Source organism: Pseudophryne corroboree, chromosome 6 (assembly GCF_028390025.1).
Source record: "Pseudophryne corroboree isolate aPseCor3 chromosome 6, aPseCor3.hap2, whole genome shotgun sequence".
Lineage (NCBI taxonomy): Eukaryota > Metazoa > Chordata > Amphibia > Anura > Myobatrachidae > Pseudophryne > Pseudophryne corroboree.
This window is the reverse complement of record NC_086449.1, coordinates 431985549-432006994: the sequence shown is the minus strand read 5'-3', so window position 1 is coordinate 432006994 and position 21446 is coordinate 431985549. Positions and strand designations below refer to the sequence as shown.

General features: G+C 46.8%; 1 protein-coding gene across 2 annotated transcripts in view; it reads left to right on the top strand.

Annotated features, from left to right (window-relative positions):
* COG5 (component of oligomeric golgi complex 5) overlaps positions 1 to 21446 on the top strand; it is an 866036-nt gene that overhangs the window by 531065 nt on the left and 313525 nt on the right. For both annotated transcript variants that reach the window (XM_063927060.1, XM_063927059.1), the window contains exons 11-12: positions 14326 to 14407; positions 16887 to 17091. In XM_063927060.1, the coding sequence (XP_063783130.1) occupies positions 14326 to 14407; positions 16887 to 17091 (287 nt within the window). The remainder of the gene's footprint in view (positions 1 to 14325; positions 14408 to 16886; positions 17092 to 21446) is intronic.

Below are 21446 nucleotides of genomic sequence, written 5' to 3'. Positions count from 1 at the left end.
CACTGGAAGGCGATCATCAGGATTTTACTATGCAAACTGTCTTCACCCATGCTGAATGAAAGGCCAGTATTGGCAGCATAGAGCGCCCTCTAGTGGTCGGCCCTGACTGAGGCACTAATACTAGTGCCGCTTCTAATACTTTTTTTCAATGGGCTTTTACAGCCCGGAGCTTGGCCCCGCCCCCACTTCAGCTCCTTCAATATTGTCAGTGGGAGGCAGTGCTCTTTCTGCCTCCCAAACATATTTGTCTGCACTTGCACAGCAAAATTATTAGAATAATACAAAACAGATATTAATGACAGAGAATGTGTTAAAAATATCTTTTTTATTTTCTCTGACGTCCTAGTGGATGCTGGGAACTCCGTAAGGACCATGGGGAATAGCGGCTCCGCAGGAGACTGGGCACAAAAGTAAAGCTTTAGGACTACCTGGTGTGCACTGGCTCCTCCCCCTATGACCCTCCTCCAAGCCTCAGTTAGATTTTTGTGCCCGAACGAGAAGGGTGCACACTAGGGGCTCTCCTGAGCTGCTTAGTGAAAAGTTTAGTTTTAGGTTTTTTATTTTCAGTGAGACCTGCTGGCAACAGGCTCACTGCATCGAGGGACTAAGGGGAGAAGAAGCGAACTCACCTGCGTGCAGAGTGGATTGGGCTTCTTAGGCTACTGGACACCATTAGCTCCAGAGGGATCGAACACAGGCCCAGCCATGGAGTCCGGTCCCAGAGCCGCGCCGCCGGCCCCCTTACAGAGCCAGAAGCAAGAAGAGGTCCGGAAAATCGGCGGCAGAAGACATCCTGTCTTCACCAAGGTAGCGCACAGCACTGCAGCTGTGCGCCATTGCTCCTGAGCACACTTCACACTTCGGTCACTGAGGGTGCAGGGCGCTAGGGGGGGGCGCCCTGAGCAGCAATAAAAACACCTTGGCTGGCGAAAATACATCACATATAGCCCCCAGGGCTATATGGATGAATTTTAACCCCTGCCAGATTACACTGAAAAACGGGAGAAAAGGCCGCCGAGAAAGGGGCGGAGCCTATCTCCTCAGCACACTGGCGCCATTTTCCCTCACAGCTCCGTTGGAGGGAAGCTCCCTGGCTCTCCCCTGCAGTCACTACACTACAGAAAGGGTTAAAAAAGAGAGGGGGGCACTAATTAGGCGCAGTATAAACAATACAGCAGCTATAAGGGGAAAAACACTTATATAAGGTTATCCCTGTATATATATAGCGCTCTGGTGTGCTGGCAAACTCTCCCTCTGTCTCCCCAAAGGGCTAGTGGGGTCCTGTCCTCTATCAGAGCATTCCCTGTGTGTGTGCTGTGTGTCGGTACGTTTGTGTCGACATGTATGAGGAGGAAAATGATGTGGAGGCGGAGCAAATTGCCTGTAATAGGGATGTCACCCCCTAGGGGGTCGACACCTGAGTGGATGAACTGTTGGAAGGAATTACATGACAGTGTCAGCTCTTTACAAAAGACAGTGATTGACATGAGACAGCCGGCTACTCAGCTTGTGCCTGTCCAGACGTCTCATAGGCCGTCAGGGGCTCTAAAGCGCCCGTTACCTCAGATGGCAAATACAGTCGCCGACACGGATACTGACTCCAGTGTCGACGGTGAAGAGACAAATATGACTTCCAGTAGGGCCACACGTTACATGATTGAGGCAATGAAAAATGTTTTACACATTTCTGATAATACGAGTACCACCAATAGGGGTATTATGTTCAGTGAGGAAAAACTACCTGTAGTTTTCCTGAATCTGAGAAATTAAATGAGGTGTGTGATGAAGCGTGGGTTTCCCCCGATAAAAAAAAAAAAAAACTGATAATTTCTAAACAGTTATTGGCATTATATCCTTTCCCGCCAGAGGTTAGGGTGCGTTGGGAAACACCCCCTAGGGTGGATAAAGCGCTCACACGCTTGTCAAAACAGGGGCTCTACCCTCTCCTGAGATGGCCGCCCTTAAGGATCCTGCTGATAGAAAGCAGGAGGGTATCCTAAAATGTATTTACACAACATACTGGTGTTATACTGCGACCAGCAATCGCCTCAGCCTGGATGCGCAGTGCTGGGTTGGCGTGGTCGGATTCCCTGACTGAAAATATTGATACCCTAGGTAGGGACAGTATATTATTGCCTATAGAGCATTTAAAAGATGCATTTCTATATATGTGTGATGCACAGCGGGATATTTGTCGACTGGCATCAAGAGTAAGTGCGCTGTCCATTTCTGCCAGAAGAGGGTTATGGACACGACAGTGGTCAGGTGATGCGGATTCCAAATGGCATATGGAAGTATTGCCTTATAAAGGGGAGGAGTTATTTGGGGTCGGTCTTTCAGACCTGGTGGCCACGGCAACAGCTGGGAAATCAACGTTTTTACCCCAGGTCGCCTCTCAACATAAGAAGACGCCGTATTATCAGGCGCAGTCCTTTCGTTCCCATAAGGGCAAGTGGGCAAAAGGTTCCTCATTTCTGCCCCGTGACAGAGGGAGAGGAAAAAGGCTGCAGAAATCAGCCAGTTCCCAGGAACAGAAGCCCTCTCCCGCCTCTGCCAAGCCCTCAGCATGACGCTGGGGCTTTACAAGCAGACAGGGAGGCAGTTTTGGAAGCCATTCACAAGCTGTATTCCCAGCAGGTGATAATCAAGGTACCCCTCCTGCAACAGGGAAAAAGGTATTATTCCACACTGTTGTGGTACCGAAGCCGGACGGCTCGGTGAGACCGATTTTAAATCTAAAATCTTTGAACACTTACATACAGAGGTTCAAATTCAAGAGAAGGGGACTACATGGTGTCTCTGGACATCAAGGATGCTTACCTTCATGTCCCAATTTACCCTTCTCACCAAGGGTACCTCAGGTTTGTGGTACAGAACTGTCACTATCAGTTTCAGACGCTGCCGTTGGATGGTCCACGGCACCCCGGGTCTTTACCAAGGTAATGGCCGAAATGATGATACTCCTTCGAAGGAAGGGAGTTTTAGTTATCCCTTACTTGGACGATCTCCTGATAAGGGTAAGATCCAGGGAACAGTTGGAGGTCGGTGTAGCACTATCTCAGGTAGTGTTGCGACAGCACGGTTGGATTCTCAATATTCCAAAATCGCAGCTGGTTCCGACGACTCGTTTTCTGTTCCTAGGGATGATTCTGGACACAGTCCAGAAAAAGGTGTTTCTCCCGGAGGAGAAAGCCAGGGAGTTATCCGAGCTAGTCAGGAACCTCCTAAAACCGAGCCAAGTCTCAGTGCATCAATGCACAAGGGTTCTGGGAAAAATGGTGGCTTCCTACGAAGCAAGCCCATTCGGCAGATTCCACGCAAGAACTTTCCAGTGGGACCTGCTGGACAAATGGTCGGGGTTGCATCTTCAGATGCATCAGCGGATAACCCGGTCACCAAGGACAAGGGTGTCCCTCCTGTGGTGGTTGCAGAGTGCTCATCTTCTAGAGGGCCGCAGATTCGGCATTCAGGACTGGGTCCTGGTGACCACGGATGCCAGCCTGCGAGGCTGGGGAGCAGTCACACAGGGAAGAAATTTCCAGGGCTTATGGTCAAGCCTGGAGACATCACTTCACATAAATATCCTGGTGCTAAGAGCCATTTACAATGCTCTAAGCTTAGCAAGACCTCTGCTTCAAGGTCAGCCGGGTTGATCCAGTCGGACAACATCACGGCAGTCTCCCACGTAAACAGACAGGGTGGCACAAGAAGCAGTCAATGGCAGAAGCTGCAAGGATTCTTCGCTGGGCGGAAAATCATGTGATAGCACTGTCAGCAGTATTCATTCCGGGAGTGGACAACTGGGAAGCAGACTTCCTCAGCAGACACGACCTCCACCCGGGAGAATGGGGACTTCACCCAGAAGTCTTCCACATGATTATAAACCGTTGGGTAAAACCAAAGGTGGACATGATGGCGTCCCGCCTCAACAAAAAACTCGACAGGTATTGCGCCCGGTCAAGGGACCCTCAGGCAATAGCTGTAGACGCTCTGGTAACGCCGTGGGTGTACCAGTCAGTGTATGTTTTCCCTCCTCTGCCTCTCATACCCAAGGTACTGAGAATTATAAGATGGAGAGGAGTGAGCACTATATTCGTGGCTCCGGATTGGCCAAGAAGGACTTGGTACCCGGAACTTCAAGAGAGGCTCACGGAGGATCCGTGGCCTCTACCTCTAAGAAGGGACCTGCTCCAGCAAGGACCCTGTCTGTTCCAAGACTTACCACGGCTGCGTTTGACGGCATGGCGGTTGAACGCCGGATCCTGAAGAAAAAAGGCATTCCGGATGAAGTCATCCCTATCCTGATCAAAGCCAGGAAGGATGTAACCGCAAAACATTATCACCGCATTTGGCGAAAATATGTTGCGTGGTGCGAGGCCAGTAAGGCCCGACGGAGGAATTTCAACTGGGTCGATTCCTACATTTCCTGCAAACAGGAGTGTCTATGGGCCTGAAATTGGGGTCCATTAAGGTTAAAATTTCGGCCCTGTCTATTTTCTTCCAGAAAGAACTAGCTTCAGTCCCTGAAGTGCAGACGTTTGTAAAAGGGGTACTGCATATACAGCCTCCTTTTGTGCCTCCAGTGGCACCTTGGGATCTCAATGTAGTTTTTGGGTTCCAAAAGTCACATTGGTTTGAACCACTTAAAGATGTTGGCCCTGGCCTGGGCCAGGCGCGTGTCAGAATTGGCGGCTTTATTCTGTAAAAGCCCTTATCTGATTTTCCATACGGACAGGGCGGAATTGAGGACTCGTCCTCGGTTTCTCCCTAAGGTGGTTTCAGCGTTTCACCTGAACCAACCTATTGTGGTGCCTGCGGCTACTAGGGACTTGGAGGACTCCAAGTTGCTAGACGTTGTCAGGGCCCTGAAAATATATGTTTCCAGGATGGCTGGAGTCAGAAAATCTGACTCGCTGTTTATCCTGTATGCACCCAACAAGCTGGGTGCTCCTGCTTCTAAGCAGACTATTGCTCGTTGGAGTTGTAGTACAATTCAGCTTGCACATTCTGTGGCAGGCCTGCCACAGCCAAAATCTGTAAAAGCCCATTCCACACGGAAAGTGGGCTCATCTTGGGCGGCTGCCCGAGGGGTCTCGGCTTTACAACTTTGCCGAGCAGCTACTTGGTCAGGGGCAAACACGTTTTGCTAAATTCTACAAATTTGATACCCTGGCTGAGGAGGACCTGGAGTTCTCTCATTTGGTGCTGCAGAGTCATCCGCACTCTCCCGCCCGTTTGGGAGCATTGGTATAATCCCCATGGTCCTTACGGAGTTCCCAGCATCCACTAGGACGTCAGAGAAAATAAGAATTTACTTACCGATAATTCTATTTCTCGTAGTCCGTAGTGGATGCTGGGCGCCCATCCCAAGTGCGGATTGTCTGCAATACTTGTACATAGTTATTGTTGTAGTGAGCCATCTTTTCTAGAGGCTCCTCTGTTATCATACTGTTAATTGGGTTTAGATCACAAGTTATACGGTGTGATTGGTGTGGCTGGTATGAGTCTTACCTGGGATTCAAAATCCTTCCTTATTGTGTACGCTCGTCCGGGCACAGTATCCTAACTGAGGCTTGGAGGAGGGTCATAGGGGGAGGAGCCAGTGCACACCAGGTAGTCCTAAAGCTTTACTTTTGTGCCCAGTCTCCTGCGGAGCCGCTATTCCCCATGGTCCTTACGGAGTTCCCAGCATCCACTACGGACTACGAGAAATAGAATTATCGGTAAGTAAATTCTTATTTTTTTAATAATTAATGACAGGGGAGGCACTGCCTCCCCTGCCTCCCCTGACTGCACATCCCTGCTACATTATACCCCAGTTTTGCAACCAAGACACCCAGACATTGGCCACCACAGGAAAAAAAATGCCCCTTACATTATTTGTCATTTCTCTTACGTCCTAGAGGATGCTGGGGTCCACATTAGTACCATGGGGTATAGACGGGTCCACTAGGAGTTACTATCAGTTTCAGGCACGGCCATTCGGTCTCTCCCCGGCACTGAGGGTGTTCACCAAGGTGATGGCAGAGATGATGGTTCTCCTCCGCAGACAGGGAGTGAACATAATTCCATATCTGGAAGATCTGCTGATAAAGGCGTCAACCAGGGAGACCTTGTTGCAGTCCATTGCTCTCATGACTCGACTGCTCAGGGAACATGCTTGGATCCTGAACCTTCCAAAGTCACATTTGGCGCCGACAAGGAGATCGTCTTTCCTGGGGATGATCCTCGACACAGAAGTGCAGAGGGTGTTTCTACCGGAGGAAAAAGCGTTGGTGATTCAAACAATGGTCCAGGATGTCCTAAAACCAGCCCGGGTATCGGATCATCAGTGCATTCGCCTTCTGGGGAAGATGATTGCCTCCTACGAGGCTCTACAGTACGGAAGATTTCCTGCTCGATCCTTCCAACTGGATCTCCTAGTCAAGTGGTCGGGGTCTCATCTACATATGCACCTGAGGATACATCTGTCGCCGAAAGCAAGGATTTCACTCCTCTGGTGGCTGCAAATGTCTCACCTTGTGGAGGGCCGCAGGTTCGGGATTCAGGACTGGATCCTTCTAACCACGGACGCAAGTCTCCGGGGTTGGGGTGCAGTCACTCAAGGGGAAACCTTCCAAGGAAGGTGATCAAGCCAGGAATCCAGTCTTCCAATAAACATTCTGGAACAAAGAGCCGTGTACAACAGTCTTCTCCAAGCGGCACATCTTCTGCGAGATCGTGCCATTCAAGTGCAGTCGGACAATGTAACGACCGTGGCCTACATAAACCGACAAGGCGGAACGAAGAGCAGAGCTGCAATGTCAGAGGTAAAAAGGATCCTCCTCTGGGCAAAAAGGCACGCATTGGTGCTGTCAGCAATCTTCATTCTGGGAGCAGACAACTGGGAAGCGGACTTCCTCAGCAGACACGATCTCCATCCAGGACAGTGGGGCCTCCATCCGGAGGTGACAAATCTTTGGGATATACCTTGAATAGACATGATGGCCTCACGTCTCAACAAGAAGCTTCGGAGGTATTGTTCCAGGTCGAGAGACCCGCAAACAGTAGCGGTGGACGCCCTGGTGACTCATTGGGTGTTCCAGTCAGTGTACGTGTTTCCTCCACTTCCACTCATTCCAAGGATTCTAAAAATCATAAAGAGAACAAGAGTTCAGGCTATCCTCATTGCTGGGGCTTGGTACGCGGATCTTCTGGATCTACTGCTGGAAGATCCGAGGCCTCTTCCTCTTCAGGAGGACCTTCTGCAACAGGGGCCATTCGCTTACCAAGACTTACCGCGGCTACGTTTGATGGCATAGAGGTTGAACGCCAGATATTAGCTCGGAAGGGTTATTCCTACCCTGATACAGGCTAGGAAAGGAGTAACGACTAAACGTTACCATCACATTTGGAAAAAGTATGTGTCTTGGTGTGAATCCAAGAAGATTCCTACGGTTGAATTTCAACTGGGACAGTTTCTCCTCTTCCTTTAAGCAGGTGTGGATATGGGCCTGCGTTTGGGATCCATAAAGGTCCAGATTTCGGCCTTATCCATTTTATTCCAGAAACAACTGGCTTCCCTCCCTGAGGTTCAGACTTTTTTGAAAGGGGTTCTGCACATCTAGTCTCCCTTTGTGCTGTCTCCGGCACCATGGGATCTTAACGTGGTATTGCAGTTCCTCCAGTCGGATTGGTTCGAGCCTCTACAGGAGGTTGAGGTCAAGTTTCTCACGTGGAAGGCTGTCACTTTGTTGGCCTTATCTTCTGCTAGACGTGTGTCAGAGTTGGGGGCTTTGTCTTGGTCTGGGTCGAACACGTTTGCTAAGTTCTACAGGTTCGATACTTTGGATTCTGAGAACCTCAGGTTTGGTCAATCAGTTCTGCAGGAGCCTCCGCGTTCTCCCTCCCGTTCTGGGAGCTTTGGTACATCCCCATGGTACTAATGTGGACCCCATCATCCTCTAGGACGTAGGAGAAAATAGGATTTTAATTACCTACCGGTAAATCCTTTTCTCGTAGTCCGTAGAGGATGCTGGGCACCCACCCAGCGCTTCGTGATCCTGCAGTGGTTACTTAGTTCAGTACTGCTTTGTTCTTGGTTAAGTACTGCTTTTCTTACTTGATTAAGTAATATTGTTCAGCCGTTGCTGAGTTTTCAAGCTGGTTAGCTTGGTTTGCCTTGTATGTGTGAGCTGGTGTGAATCTCGCCACTATCTGTGTAAAATCCTTCTCTCGAAGTTGTCCGTCTCCTCGGGCACAGTTTCTAGACTGAGTCTGGTAGGAGGGACATAGAGGGAGGAGCCAGCTCACACTATTAAACTCTAAGTGCCAGTGGCTCCTAGTGGTCCCGTCTATACCCCATCCTCTACGGACTACTAGAAAAGGATTTACCGTATTTATAGTAATGCCCGTTATACATTATGCTACACACCATAATGCCAGTGACACATTATACCACACTGCAATGCCACTCAATGGCCGTTAAATATGCCACACACCGTAATGACCCTGACACATTATTCCACACACTGGCAGAGGAGCGATATGGACCGGCGGGGGGAGTCAAGTGTGGGCTCTCCCTGAACTTGGGCAGCGGCAGTAGCCAGAAGGGGTCGAGCGACCAGGAATGCGGCTGCGAGCTACCCGTCGCTCGCTGGTCAATAGTATCAAGGGCAAATCACAACTTTTGCTCTCCTACATTTCTCCACAGAAGCACAAAAGTGTTCTTATACATCTAGCCTCAATATATCATGCTCTTGGAGATGTCATGACGTCTCTCCCATAGTGCCGAGGAGTGGGCGTCGGGAGAGGACTGCAGTGGTCTCGGAGCGGGGCTCCGTAAGTATTGTGATTGTTTTCTTTTGTAGTGTAGCGACGCATCTACAGGGGGTAAACTACTGGGGGCATTACTACTGGTTGGGGCATCTACAGGGGGCAAACTACTGGGGGGCATCTACTGGGGGCATTACTACTGGGGGGGCATCAACTGGGGGACATTATTACTGGGGGCCAAGTACAAGGGGGCAAGCTTCTGGGGGCTAACTACTGGGGCAAACTAAGGAGGGCATTACTACAGGGGGCAAACTACAGGAGGGCATTACTACTGGGGGCATAACTAGAACTACAGGGGCATTACTACTGGGGGCATAACTACAGGGGCATTACTACTGGGGGCTAAACTACAAGCGGGGCATTACTACTGGGGGCAAACTACAGGAGGGCATTACTACTGAGGGAAAACTACAGGAGGGCATTACTACTGGGGGCAAACTACAGGAGGGCATTACTACTGGGGGCAAACTACAGGAGGGCATTACTACTGGGGGCAAACTACAGGAGGGCATTACTACTGGGGGAAAACTACAGGAGGGCATTACTACTGGGGGCATAACTATAACTACAGGGGCATTACTACTGGGGGCATAACTACAGGGGCATTACTACTGGGGGCTAAACTACAAGCGGGGCATGACTGCAGGGGCTAAACTACAAGGGCGCAACACCTTTGTTACATGGGCGCCGTGGGGTGGGGGGTGAGTTCCACCACCTCTGTAGGACCACTTTATGCACTGGTTTCCGACCTATTCAGTCCTGAGCATTTTTATTTGACAAGTCGGGGAATTCGACTTGTTGAATAGTACGTGAATTGGTGGTATAGCTGCCGATTCGCGCACTTCTGTGGGAAACGGGGCCAAATTCGACAGGTTTTGGCCCCGTTTCCGACCATCTCAGTTCGACTTAAAGTGGGACCTAAGAGGAGGAGAGGAGGGAGAGCCGCGGGCAGACGGGGGACAGAGCGGGAGACCGGGGACAGCAGCGCTACAGCACAGCGCTGCAGGAGGATGTGTCATAGCCGCCGCTCATGGCCGCGTCCACCCGGCTCCAGTAAGTGAGGTCCCGCTTGCTGGAGCCAGATGGACGCTGCCGTGAGGTCTGGCGGCTGTGCCACATCTTCCTGCGCGGCTGCTGTCCCCCATCTGCCCGTGGCTCCCCCCCCCCCTCACAGTACTAAGCATAGCATGCCGCTAGAGGGTTTGTGCATGGGTGGCATGTGCAGTCACAACAAATCGCTAATTAGCACTATCATTGGCATTGTGTCCAAATCAGAATCAGCCCAGGCCATACATACACAATATACTTTATGTATGACCGGAGTAGTATGTACTATGTGTGACAATGTACACATGTCCGCATCTGGTGTGTGTATGTATGACAGAAGTCGTATGTACTTACTATAGATGCCGGTGGCTACACGTCACATACCAGGAGCAATGTAGACAGGTACGATAGTGAGGGAAGCAGGGTGAGGAGTAGGGGTGGACCTGGCAGACTATTTGAAATATAAACATGTAAAAAACAAACAGAAAAAAAAAGTTCTGGGGGAGTGGCCTGAAAGCCACACTGCGCAGATGCAGTTCACAGAAGCTCCCAGAGTCTGACAATGTTGCATAGCAACCACGACACAACTGAAAGCCAGAACGTCACTTGGTAAGCCCCATTTCCAGGTAGCTCAAGCATGATTGCTAACATTCCTTTTCAGACAAACCCCAGGTCCCCCTGACCAGGCACCTAAAGCTTGTTTCTGCTGCCTATCAGCCCGGCAATTGACCTTTATTTCAAATGCTGGACCGGACATAGAGCTCTCCAGCCTGCATAGGTAGGGAGCTCTCATTTCCCTTCCCCCTCATTCAAAATCCTCACCTCCCATTCAGTGTCCTTGCCTTTAAATGCCGCTGTCTGAATTCGGATGGCATGATGGAGATGTTTTTTCGTATCTGCAACTTCTTTTACGGTCACTCTGTCAGCTGGCTCTAGCAGCACTCGGAGCAGGAATTACACTATCAGTCTCTGGCTGTGGTTTCCTGCTGCGTCCAATCTGCTGTTACACAGACATTCACACAGTGAGAGAGGAATGCACCGGGGTGGGTGGGGAAGCAGCAGGATTGGAACCTGCGACTGGTGACATTGCTTGGGGTCCTCTCGTAAAAGGCCCCAACCCTGCCACATTCCAGATGGGGAAGGGGATTCCGGGGGAAGAGAAAACTTTCCCATGTAAAGTCTAAGTGAGAAGCTTGCACAAGCATTGTAAACATTTGCTCTACTGTTAAATCTACTTTATTTGTTTACCTGCAAAGGGGCTCATTGCCCTTATCTACAAAAGGCGATCAGTTCAGTGTCAGACTTGGTGTGTATGGTGTTCTATGATCAGCCCTAAAGTAAGTAAATAGTTTATTGCATACTTATCTTAAACAGAATGTCTACCCCGCAGCAAAAAAAAAAAAAAGAGTACCTTGACTTGCAACCAGATGCGGATTGGCCATAGGACTCACAGGGAAGTTCTGTGGTGGGCCGATGTGCATGTGGGGCCTGTTTTGTTTGTTGACATGTGAGGGGTGGTGCTGCCGCCATGGTTACATGGTATACCTCTGGTGCTGCCCATGCGAGGCCACTTCTACATATTTTTCCAGGGCCACTTCGAGTTCCCATGGATTATTACTGGCCCAGATGATACCCAAGTTTTCTATTCAGCAACACTTTTCTTACTCCTCCTTTCACACCACAGCAGAAAGGCAAGCACTTTGCTCTAAGACACAGATTGTAATCAGACTCAGAATTTGTGAGAAAATAAATGAGTGTTTATTATACAAAATAAACCATGAAGGGTAAGATGAGGTGTGTTGCTTCAAGAATTATTCAGGATAAGGTTTTGTGCATTCCCCATAAAGTACAATACAAGGAGAACATAAATTCGTAACAATCACTACAGTGACAGTTTTATCGCAGCTTACATCAAGGGCGGTATCCAATTAGCCGCTGTAAGTTACTGCAGCTAATTATCTTGCTGGTGGCTATCATATTAGCCCCGATAAGCCGCTGTGAGATGCGGCTTAGCAGGGATTTTGTTTAACCTACCTCAGGCAGGCGAGACCAAATTCCCCGAAAACAGACCCATTTTCATGTGAAAGCCAAGCTGTTTCTCACAAAACAGGGATAGAAGGTATTTTTTTTTTACACGTGATCTGTAAAAAAATACTACAGAGATGGTTATGTGCCTCACGTATCCGACTACAACTCTTACTATTTAACTGACTAAAATGTGCAGAATCCTAATAAAGTGGCTTCTCCTGGAGGACTTGACTGTTGACATATGCAGGCTGCATGTGGGTCTTTGTATGCACATGTTGGGGCCCTTACACAGCTCTGACTAATACAAACATGGCAGATTATGTAAATATAGAGAATAGTTTTATCTCACACAGAGCAGAACGTGAACCAGAAGGTTTGGTTTCCCATCCTGAAGGTGGATAGAGCTTACACTGGAAGACTTTATCTTGTCTGTGGCATAATAGGTCTCAGCTTGTCTCACTAGAGATAACGGCAGCTTAATACTGGAACCTTGGCTTGCTCTGTAACAGCTTACCCTGGAAAGACTATTTTCTGGTCTGTGTAGATATTTAGTTATACTAGAACTGACTTAATACCTCCAAGCTGTTATTTAAACTGTTTATGGAAGTCACAGAGACTCACAATCATCGCCATGGTCAAAGGGTTTCTTTGCTCCTCATCCAGACTGCTGAACAGTAGGAAAATGGCTACTTTTCCCCACTGTACACAGCGGGTATGCCTTCTCCCTGAGCAGCATCTCTATGCCTCTAAAGAATGACTGCCATTGCCGTGCCACATAAGCTCACAAGAAGTTTCTCTCTTGCTTTTCTCCTTTTTCTTTTTCTTCATCAGCATGCCAACAGAATTCCCCTTCTTCCATTTCCCATGCCCTATCTAGCTTCTCCTTACCAGTTTTGCTGTATAACTCCACTTCTCAGCTGCCATGACGTCTCCTTCTCTTAGGCAGCCTCCGGACATGTGTTTGAACCCTAACCACCCTGGAGCATTTTGTGGCTCATAGTCCCATGCAGCATCAACAGGAAAGTGATACCGATGCGCACACACCTATGAATGCATTAACTGACTTGCTAATAACCTCCTTACATATGTTTAGCACAGAACCAAAGTAAGTTGCACCTCTATCTGATACACATTGGTGAGAGGGACAAAAAACAAACAAACTGTGATCACTTGACCAGGGACCATACCAACTTGTTTCCTGGTCAGTGCCATGTTATCTGAGCTGCCTAGTGAAAGCATGATTACAGGCACTGGGCACTGAGGTATGCACTAGCAATGACTGGCCACCTGTTATCTACATGGGTCAATATTCATGTGCTAATGAATGTATAATTCATCCTGTCAGAAAAGAGTTAAAAAAAACAGAGCAAGTGCTCTCCATACTTAAAGGTCTCTATGTGACACTGTAACTTAAAAAATATATCGTAAATCTACTGTTTAAAATGTGAGTAAACAGAAATCTACAGCTACCAGTACTGCTGCTATACAACCAATCATACTGGCTGGACTGTCTTGATTCTTGGACCAAGAAAGAAACTTGCTTACCAAGAAGTGGTTATGGCCTTGTTGGAATGTGAATATGGCTGTGTGGCTAGGGATTGTGGGCACCTTTTTATATTTTCCTGGTTTCATTTTTTAACTGCTTGGAAGCATTGGCGTCCATTCTACCCTGACGCGCCAGATAGAACTACTCATGATACTGAGTTGTTCAAGGGCATTCTCTCAAGAATTTTGCTACTATAAATGAACATGCTGAAGTATTATATACCTTGTCCATTTAGCAGCTTTCCTACACACTACCCAAGCACTGTATACTTACGTAACTCACCAACTATTATGTTACTAACAAACGGGAGTGGAGAAATAGTTAGTCAAAATTTGGGACAGAATTCATTTGATTGAATACAATAGTTGGAAATATAGTGTTGGATTATTTGGTACAGGTTGAGTATCCCTTATCCAAAATGCTTGGGACCAGAAGTATTTTGGATATCGGATTTTTCTGTATTTTGGAATAATTGCATCCCATAATGAGATATTATGGTGATGGGACCTAAATCTAAGCACATAATGCATTTATGTTTCATATACACCTTATACACACAGCCTGAAGGTCATTTTAGCCAATATTTTTTATAACTTTGTACATTAAACAAAGTGTGTGTACATTCACACAACTCATTTATGTTTCATATACAGCTTATACACACAGCCTGAAGGTCATTTAATACAATATTTTTAATATCTTTCTGTACTAAACAAAGTTTGTTTACATTGAGCCATCAGAAAACAAAGGTTTCACTATTTCACTCTCACTCAAAAAATTCCGTATTTCGGAATATTTGGATATGGGATACTCAACCTGTAATATATTAGGTTGTGGTAAAGTATCAAGTAATTGTTAGGTTTATAATGTTCTCTATATTTTGGTTTTAGGATGGTCAGCCAGATATTTTGTTCACATTCTGGAATTCCGTTACCCAGATACTTTCATCTCATTTTGAGAAGGCAACAAATGGTAAGCTTGAAAGACATGTATGGCATTTTTATTCCAAATTGAAAAACAAAACTTTGTGCGCAACCAATCCCAAATGCAGATTTTCTAGAAGAGCTTCCAAATGCTTGCATGGGGAAATTGGTTTAACAAATATAGCAGCAGTACTTGTACCACCACAATATCTGTTATGTTATCGCCATCTCCGGATGATAACAGATTATTTCATTAAACATATGATTTAATCTTTGAATAAAAGAAAACAAGAAAAAATTATCCACAACACTGGCATATTTAGGATTAATAAATTCTATAAATCAAGTAACAATTACGTGTCTCGGCTTGTCATAAACAATAATTGCATTGAAATAAAATCCTTGCAGAACTTCCAATATATTCAGAAAATATTCAGGCATAGTTGTTAGGATATTATTAAAGTTAATAGCTGAACAGCACATGTACGCCAATTAATCGGTGTTAGTGTTAGTCATTAAGCAACTTGTAATATAATGCAGGATGGTTAGTACACTTATTTAGGGACTCCCCACTGTAGTAATTCTCCATTTAGGATCAGCAGGTGAATAAATTCCTTTACTTCTACACAAATTCCCTTTGAGCTTGCTAGTCGTATGTATGCTGAGTAGAGGTGTACCAATAGCTGGCACGGACTCAAGTTGCAGTCCACATGACAATGTCCGTCACTCCTTGGCATTTAGTGTTTGAATGCTGGCTGGCAGTGTGAAGCCTGGACTGAAATAATAGTTCCATGTGAGTAGATAATCCTGTACAAGAATGTAGGAAGATAATACCGGATGCTTGAAAGTGAATATCAGATGTGAGGTAGGACTGAACCGTCAACGTGTTTCGTTGTCCTGTAACAACTTTTTCCAAGACCAAAGACTTTAAAAAAAATAAATGTATATACAGTATATACTCGAGTATAAGTCGACCCGAATATAAGCAGAGGCACCTAATTTTACCACAAAAACCTCGGAAAACTTATTGACTCGAGTATAAGCCTAGGGTGGGAAATGCAGCTCTAGCCGTACACAGCCCTCATAGTGCCAGATATGCCCCACAGTGCCAGATATGCCCTCATGCTGCCAGATATGCCCCACAATGCCAGATGTGCCAGATATGCCCTCATGCTGCCAGATATGCCCCCAGTGCCAGGTGTGCCAGATATGCCCTCATGCTGCCAGATATGCCCCACAGTGCCAGATATGCCCCACAATGCCAGATATGCCCCACAGTGCCAGATATGCCCTCATGCTTCCAGATATGCCCCACAGTGCCAGATATGCCCCACAGTGCCAGATATGCCCCCATGCTGCCAGATATGCCCCCATGCTGCCAGATATGCCCCCATGCTGCCAGATATGCCCCCATGCTGCCAGATATGCCCTCATGCTGCCAGATATGTCCCACAGTGCCAGATGTGCCACATATGCCCTCATGCTGCCAGATATGCCCCACAGTGCAAGATGTGCCAGATATGCCCCGCAGTGCCAGTTACATAGGCGTGCGCAGACACTGACAGGCGCGTGCCGCTCCGGACTCCCCCCACCCCTCCACGGCATTATAGTGTTCTCCCACCTCCCCTGTCCTGGATAATAGACTGCTTACCTGGGCCGCCCAGGTGAGCAGTCTTTGGGCCGCCCAGGTAAGCAGTCTATTTCCAGGACAGGGGAGGTGAGAGAACACTATAATGCCGTGGAGGGGGGGAAGTCCAGAGCGGCACCCGCCTGTCAGTGTTTGCGCACGCCTATGGCCAGTTACTTACCCTCCGTCGCTCCTGCGCTGTCTTCTAAAGGAGGGACACGGAGGGCACAGCACGCGCCTCTCCTGTGTCCCTCCTGCGTCTCCGGCGGCAGCGGCGTGTGTGTGTTAAAGGAAGTGTCAGTACGTGCACTTCTTTTAACACACACACGCCGCTGCCACCGGAGACGCAGGAGGGACACAGGAGAGCCGCGCGCTGTGCCCTCCGTGTCCCTCCTAAATACTGACTCGAGTATAAGCCGAAGTGGCTTTTTCAGCACAAAAAAAAAGTGCGAAAAAAGTCGGCTTATACTCGAGTATATACGGTATGTGTTTAAATATTTGTTAATTGTCACCCGCATAGTTATCAGTAGAGCTTTATTTCGCCGTATGGAGGACTTCAGGGCAACTAGTGCACAGATGAACAGCTTTCGGAGAAAATAGTCACATGGATGCATCCTAACTCAATTCAGTTAGTTATCATTGTTCTTCTGTTTTTGTTAATTAGCAAGATAATGCAGGGCTGGAATAGTATGTATGGGATATTTAACGAATGTAATACTTAAAAAGATGCTAGTGTAATGCAGCGTTATGTCCATAAAAGATGACATTAGAGGGTTCTTCGTATTTCCTTAATATACCTTGTGGGCATAATCAGGCAATGTTTTGCTCTTTAACAATTGTTTGGTATTGTATCTTCGTTAGATACCACTTAAACCCTGGTTGTGTCTGTTTTGTTCTCTAGCTTCCACTTTCCTGAAACAGGCTTTTGAAGGAGAATATCCTAAACTTCTGAGATTGCACAATGATTTATGGAAACGACTTCAGCAATACAGCCAGAATTTACAAGGTTCATTTACAAGTAGTGGAAGCTCTGATCTCATACCTGAATTACAACAAATTGAAGATGACATACAAGATGTTTTCATAATAAAGAAACAAGATCATGAGTGAGTTTGTATACATTTGCTAACTGTAATTTAGTTAATGCCTTTTTCCATTGCTATCCGAATCAAGCAATTTATCACTAGCTAGAATGCTAATTATCATTGTTTTGTATTTATAAAAATGTACACTGCTCAAAAAAATAAAGGGAACACTAAAATAACACATCCTAGATCTGAATGAATGAAATATTCTTATTAAATACTTTGTTCTTTACATAGTTGAATGTGCTGACAACAAAATCACACACAAATTATCAATGGAAATCAAATTGATTAACCCATAGTGGTCTGGATTTGGAGTAGCACTCAAAATTAAAGTGGAAAAACACACTACAGCAGAGGTGGGGAACCTGTGGACCTCCAGATGTTGTTGAACTACACATCCCAGCATGCTCTGCAACAGTTTTAGCATAAATAGCAAAACTGTAGCAGGGCATGCTGGTATGTGTAGTTCAACAACAGCTGGAGTGCCAAAGGTTCCCTACCCCTGCACTACAGGCTGATCCAACTTTGATGTAATGTCCTTAAAACAAGTCAAAATGAGGCTCAGTAGTGTGTGTGGCCTCCACGTGCCTGTATGACCTCCCTACAACGCCTGGGCATGCTCCTGATGAGGTGGCGGATAGTCTCCTGAGGGATCTCCTCCCAGACCTGGACTAAAGCATCCGCCAACTCCTGGACAGTCTTTGGTGGATGGAGCGAGACATGATGTCCCAGATGTGTTCATTTGGATTCAAGTCTGGGGAACGGGTGGGCCAGTCCATAGCATCAATGCCTTCGTCTTGCAGGAACTGCTGACACACTCCAGCTACATGAGGTCTAGCATTGTCTTGCATTAGGAGGCACCCAGGGCCAACCGCACCAGCATATGGTCTCACAAGGGGTCTGAGGATCTCATCTCGGTACCTAATGGCAGTCAGGCTACCTCTGGCGAGCACATGGAAGGCTGTGCGTACCCCCAAAAAAATTCCACCCCACACCATTACTGATCCACTGCCAAACCGGTCATGCTGGAGGATGTTGCAGGCAGCAGAACGTTCTCCTTGGCGTCTCCAGACTCTGTCACGTCTGTCACATGTGCTCAGTGAGAACCTGCTTTCATCTGTGAAGAGTACAGGGCGCCAGTGGCGAATTTGCCAATCTTGGTGTTCACTGGCAAATGCCAAACGTCCTGCACGGTGTTGGGCCGTAAGCACAACCCCCGCCTGTGGACGTCGGGCCCTCATACCACCCTCATGGAGTCTGTTTCTGATCGTTTGAGTAGACACATGCACATTTTGGCTTGCTGGAGGTCATTTTACAGGGCTCTGGCAGTGCTCCTCCTGTTCCTCCTTGCACAAAGGCGGAGGTAGCGGTCCTGCTACCGGGTTGTTGCCCTCCTACGGCCTCCTCCACGTCTCCTGATGTACTGGCCTGTCTCCTGGTAGCGCCTCCATGCTCTGGATACTACGCTGACAGACACAGCAAACCACTTTGCCACAGCTCGCATTGATGTGCCATCCTGGATGAGCTGCACTACCTGAGCCACTTGTGTGGGTTGTAGACTCCGTCTCATGCTACCACTAGAGTGAAAGCACCGCCAGCTTTCAAAAGTGACCAAAACATCAGCCAGAAAGCATAGGAGCTTGGAAGTGGTCTGTGGTCACCACCTGCAGAACAACTCCTTTATTGGGGGTGTCTTGCTAATTGCCTATAATTTCCACCTGTTGTCTATTCCATTTGCACAACAGCATGTGAAATTGATTTTCAATCAGTGTTGCTTCCTAAGTGGACAGTTTGATTTCACAGAAGTGTGATTGACTTGGAGTTACATTGTGTTGTTTAAGTGTTCCCTTTATTTTTTTGAGCAGTGTGTGTGTGTGTGTGTATATATATATATATATATATATATCTATATAGCGGGTGTAGTATATGATGGCAGCGGTCGGGATCCCGGCGACCAGCATACCGGCGTCGGAATCCTGACCACCAGCATACCGACAGCTGGGCGAGCGCAAATGAGCCCCTTGCGGGCTCGCTGCGCTCGCCACACTAGGGGAACGGTGGCGCCCCACGCTATCTTTTCTCCCTCCAAGGGGGTTGTGGACCCCCAAGAGGGAGAAGAAGTGTCGTATGCCAGCGGTCGGGATTCCGGCGCTGGTATGCGGGTCGTCGGGAGCCCGGCCGCTGGCAAAGTGAAGACCACCCTATATAGCAATACACTGTGTTTAGCACTCCTGTTTAGTGAAATACTTTCAACTTGCTCCGGTGTCCGACCTGGAAGAATCATGCATGTACAGGACCAGCTGGACGGCACTCACAGAGACTCTTAATGGTAAATAATACACAGCACAGCGGGAGCATGCAGTCAGCAGGAGGGGCACTTAAGGTATTTATAGATGTGATTTGTGTATGATCTGTTGTCTTGATAAAAGAGAGCCATCTCTGAAACGTTGACATCACGTTAGCCGCTGTGCTATGTATTATTTTCCATTAAGAGTCTCTGTGAGTGCCGTCCAGCTGGTACGGTATTTGATGTTCTCACCTATCAACAACATATTATAGACTGGCAATCTGTTGTTGTAAGGTGGATTTGGCTGTATTAAAGCCATCTTGGAAATTCGGCTTCGATTTAACGCGAAATAGCACCGTCTAGCATGTATAAAAGATCACCTTTTTTGAATTGTACCCCTGATGAAGTCCCGTAGTGAACGAAATGCGATGGGTGCATGACAGTCTGTACAAACTATAGGAGACGTCCAAAAATTGTTATTGTATACCAAGAATAAATATTCAGGTATAAAAATATTGTTTTTATTGAGAGTGACATTTTAATAACAGTGTATACAATCCTAAAGGGATCATCCCTACATATTAAGTAAGGGATTACCCCTGCAACACATTTAATAGCTCACCCAGGTGATTTTTTTTTTTTTTTGCATTCTTAGTTTCAGTCCCCACCAGCAATCTGTCTTACCGACCTAGATCTTAGGGTGTGTACACACGGTGAGATAAATCTGTAAGATTTTGACTATATAGTCAAAATCTTATGAAAAGTTAGTGCATATCTCATGGTGCTAGGCAACTTGCGATACAGATTCGATCCCGATGCGCGCTCCCGTGGGGTCGGTATCGTAAGGCTAGATAGACTGTGCAGGCAAGTCAATCTTGACTATCTAGTGTACTATCTAGTATAAAGTATAGTCAAAATTGGCACTTAGTCAAAATCGTACATAGACAAAATCTCAAGCACAGATAGTCAAAATCTGTCCTATCTGTGCTAACTGGGCTCTGGGGGAGTTCAAGGGAAATCGCATAGTCAAAATCGAACATAGCAGGGATCTCACCTTGTGTACACACCCTTAGAGCAAGGACAGGTAATTGTATAAACTACAAATTGGCTGGAACAAATTAAATGATGGTTAATGGTAAATTTGGCACCTGTGCAAGGATGAAAAAAATACTGCACCCGTTTGTAGAAAACTGCAAGTGGTGCAGTTGGGCATCTGAAACAACCCTTCCTAGCTTGTCACAAAAATGTAATTGTTTTCTTTTTACCCAAGTGTGTAATGTCGCTATGCACAAGAAAATCTTTCAAGTTCTTACCCCTGCAATAACACGTCATGAGATTGGTATTTTGAAGGGGCACCAATTCACTGTCCGAAGAGATGATCGGCCACAGTTTCGTGGTTTCATATTTGATCCTATTGCTCATGTGATTAAAATGATTAACCCAAACATGTTGTTGTTTTTTTCTCTCGTGTTTTAACAGGGTACAGCAACTGATGTTCTGACAACATCAATGCCTTCTGTTTAGCTTAATCCAAACAGGCAGCCGAGTAACCTTTATCTACAAATTGCTGGTACATAATGTCCATTTGTTTAATACCCTCCTCCCTTATGCTGGTTATTCTAAGGGCCCGTATAAATTGTGAATATGTGAGAGCATCTTTTAAAGGACCAGGGTGAGCACTCGAGGCTACCAGTAGATTGTTTCTGTCAGTTGGCTTGCAAAACAGAGAGGTATGCTATCTACCTCCACACTTCATAATAGAAACATCAAGGAAGTGAACCTTTTTTTGTCAAGAGAATGCGTAAATTTTACAGGGCTGTCAGTACTATTATGCTTATCAATTATCTGACAAAAAGAACCCTCATTGCTTCTCCACAATATTAGCAGGTCATCTATGTACCTGTAAAATGCCAAGATTTTATTTGCTACAACAGGGTCAGAAAAAAACACGTCCTACTCAATGCCGAACATGAATGCGTTGGCGAACGATGGAGCCACATTCAACCCCATCGCACACCCGGATATTTGGAGGTAGAATCCCCCATCATTATTAAACTAATTTCTCGTGAGCACAAGTTCCAGAAGA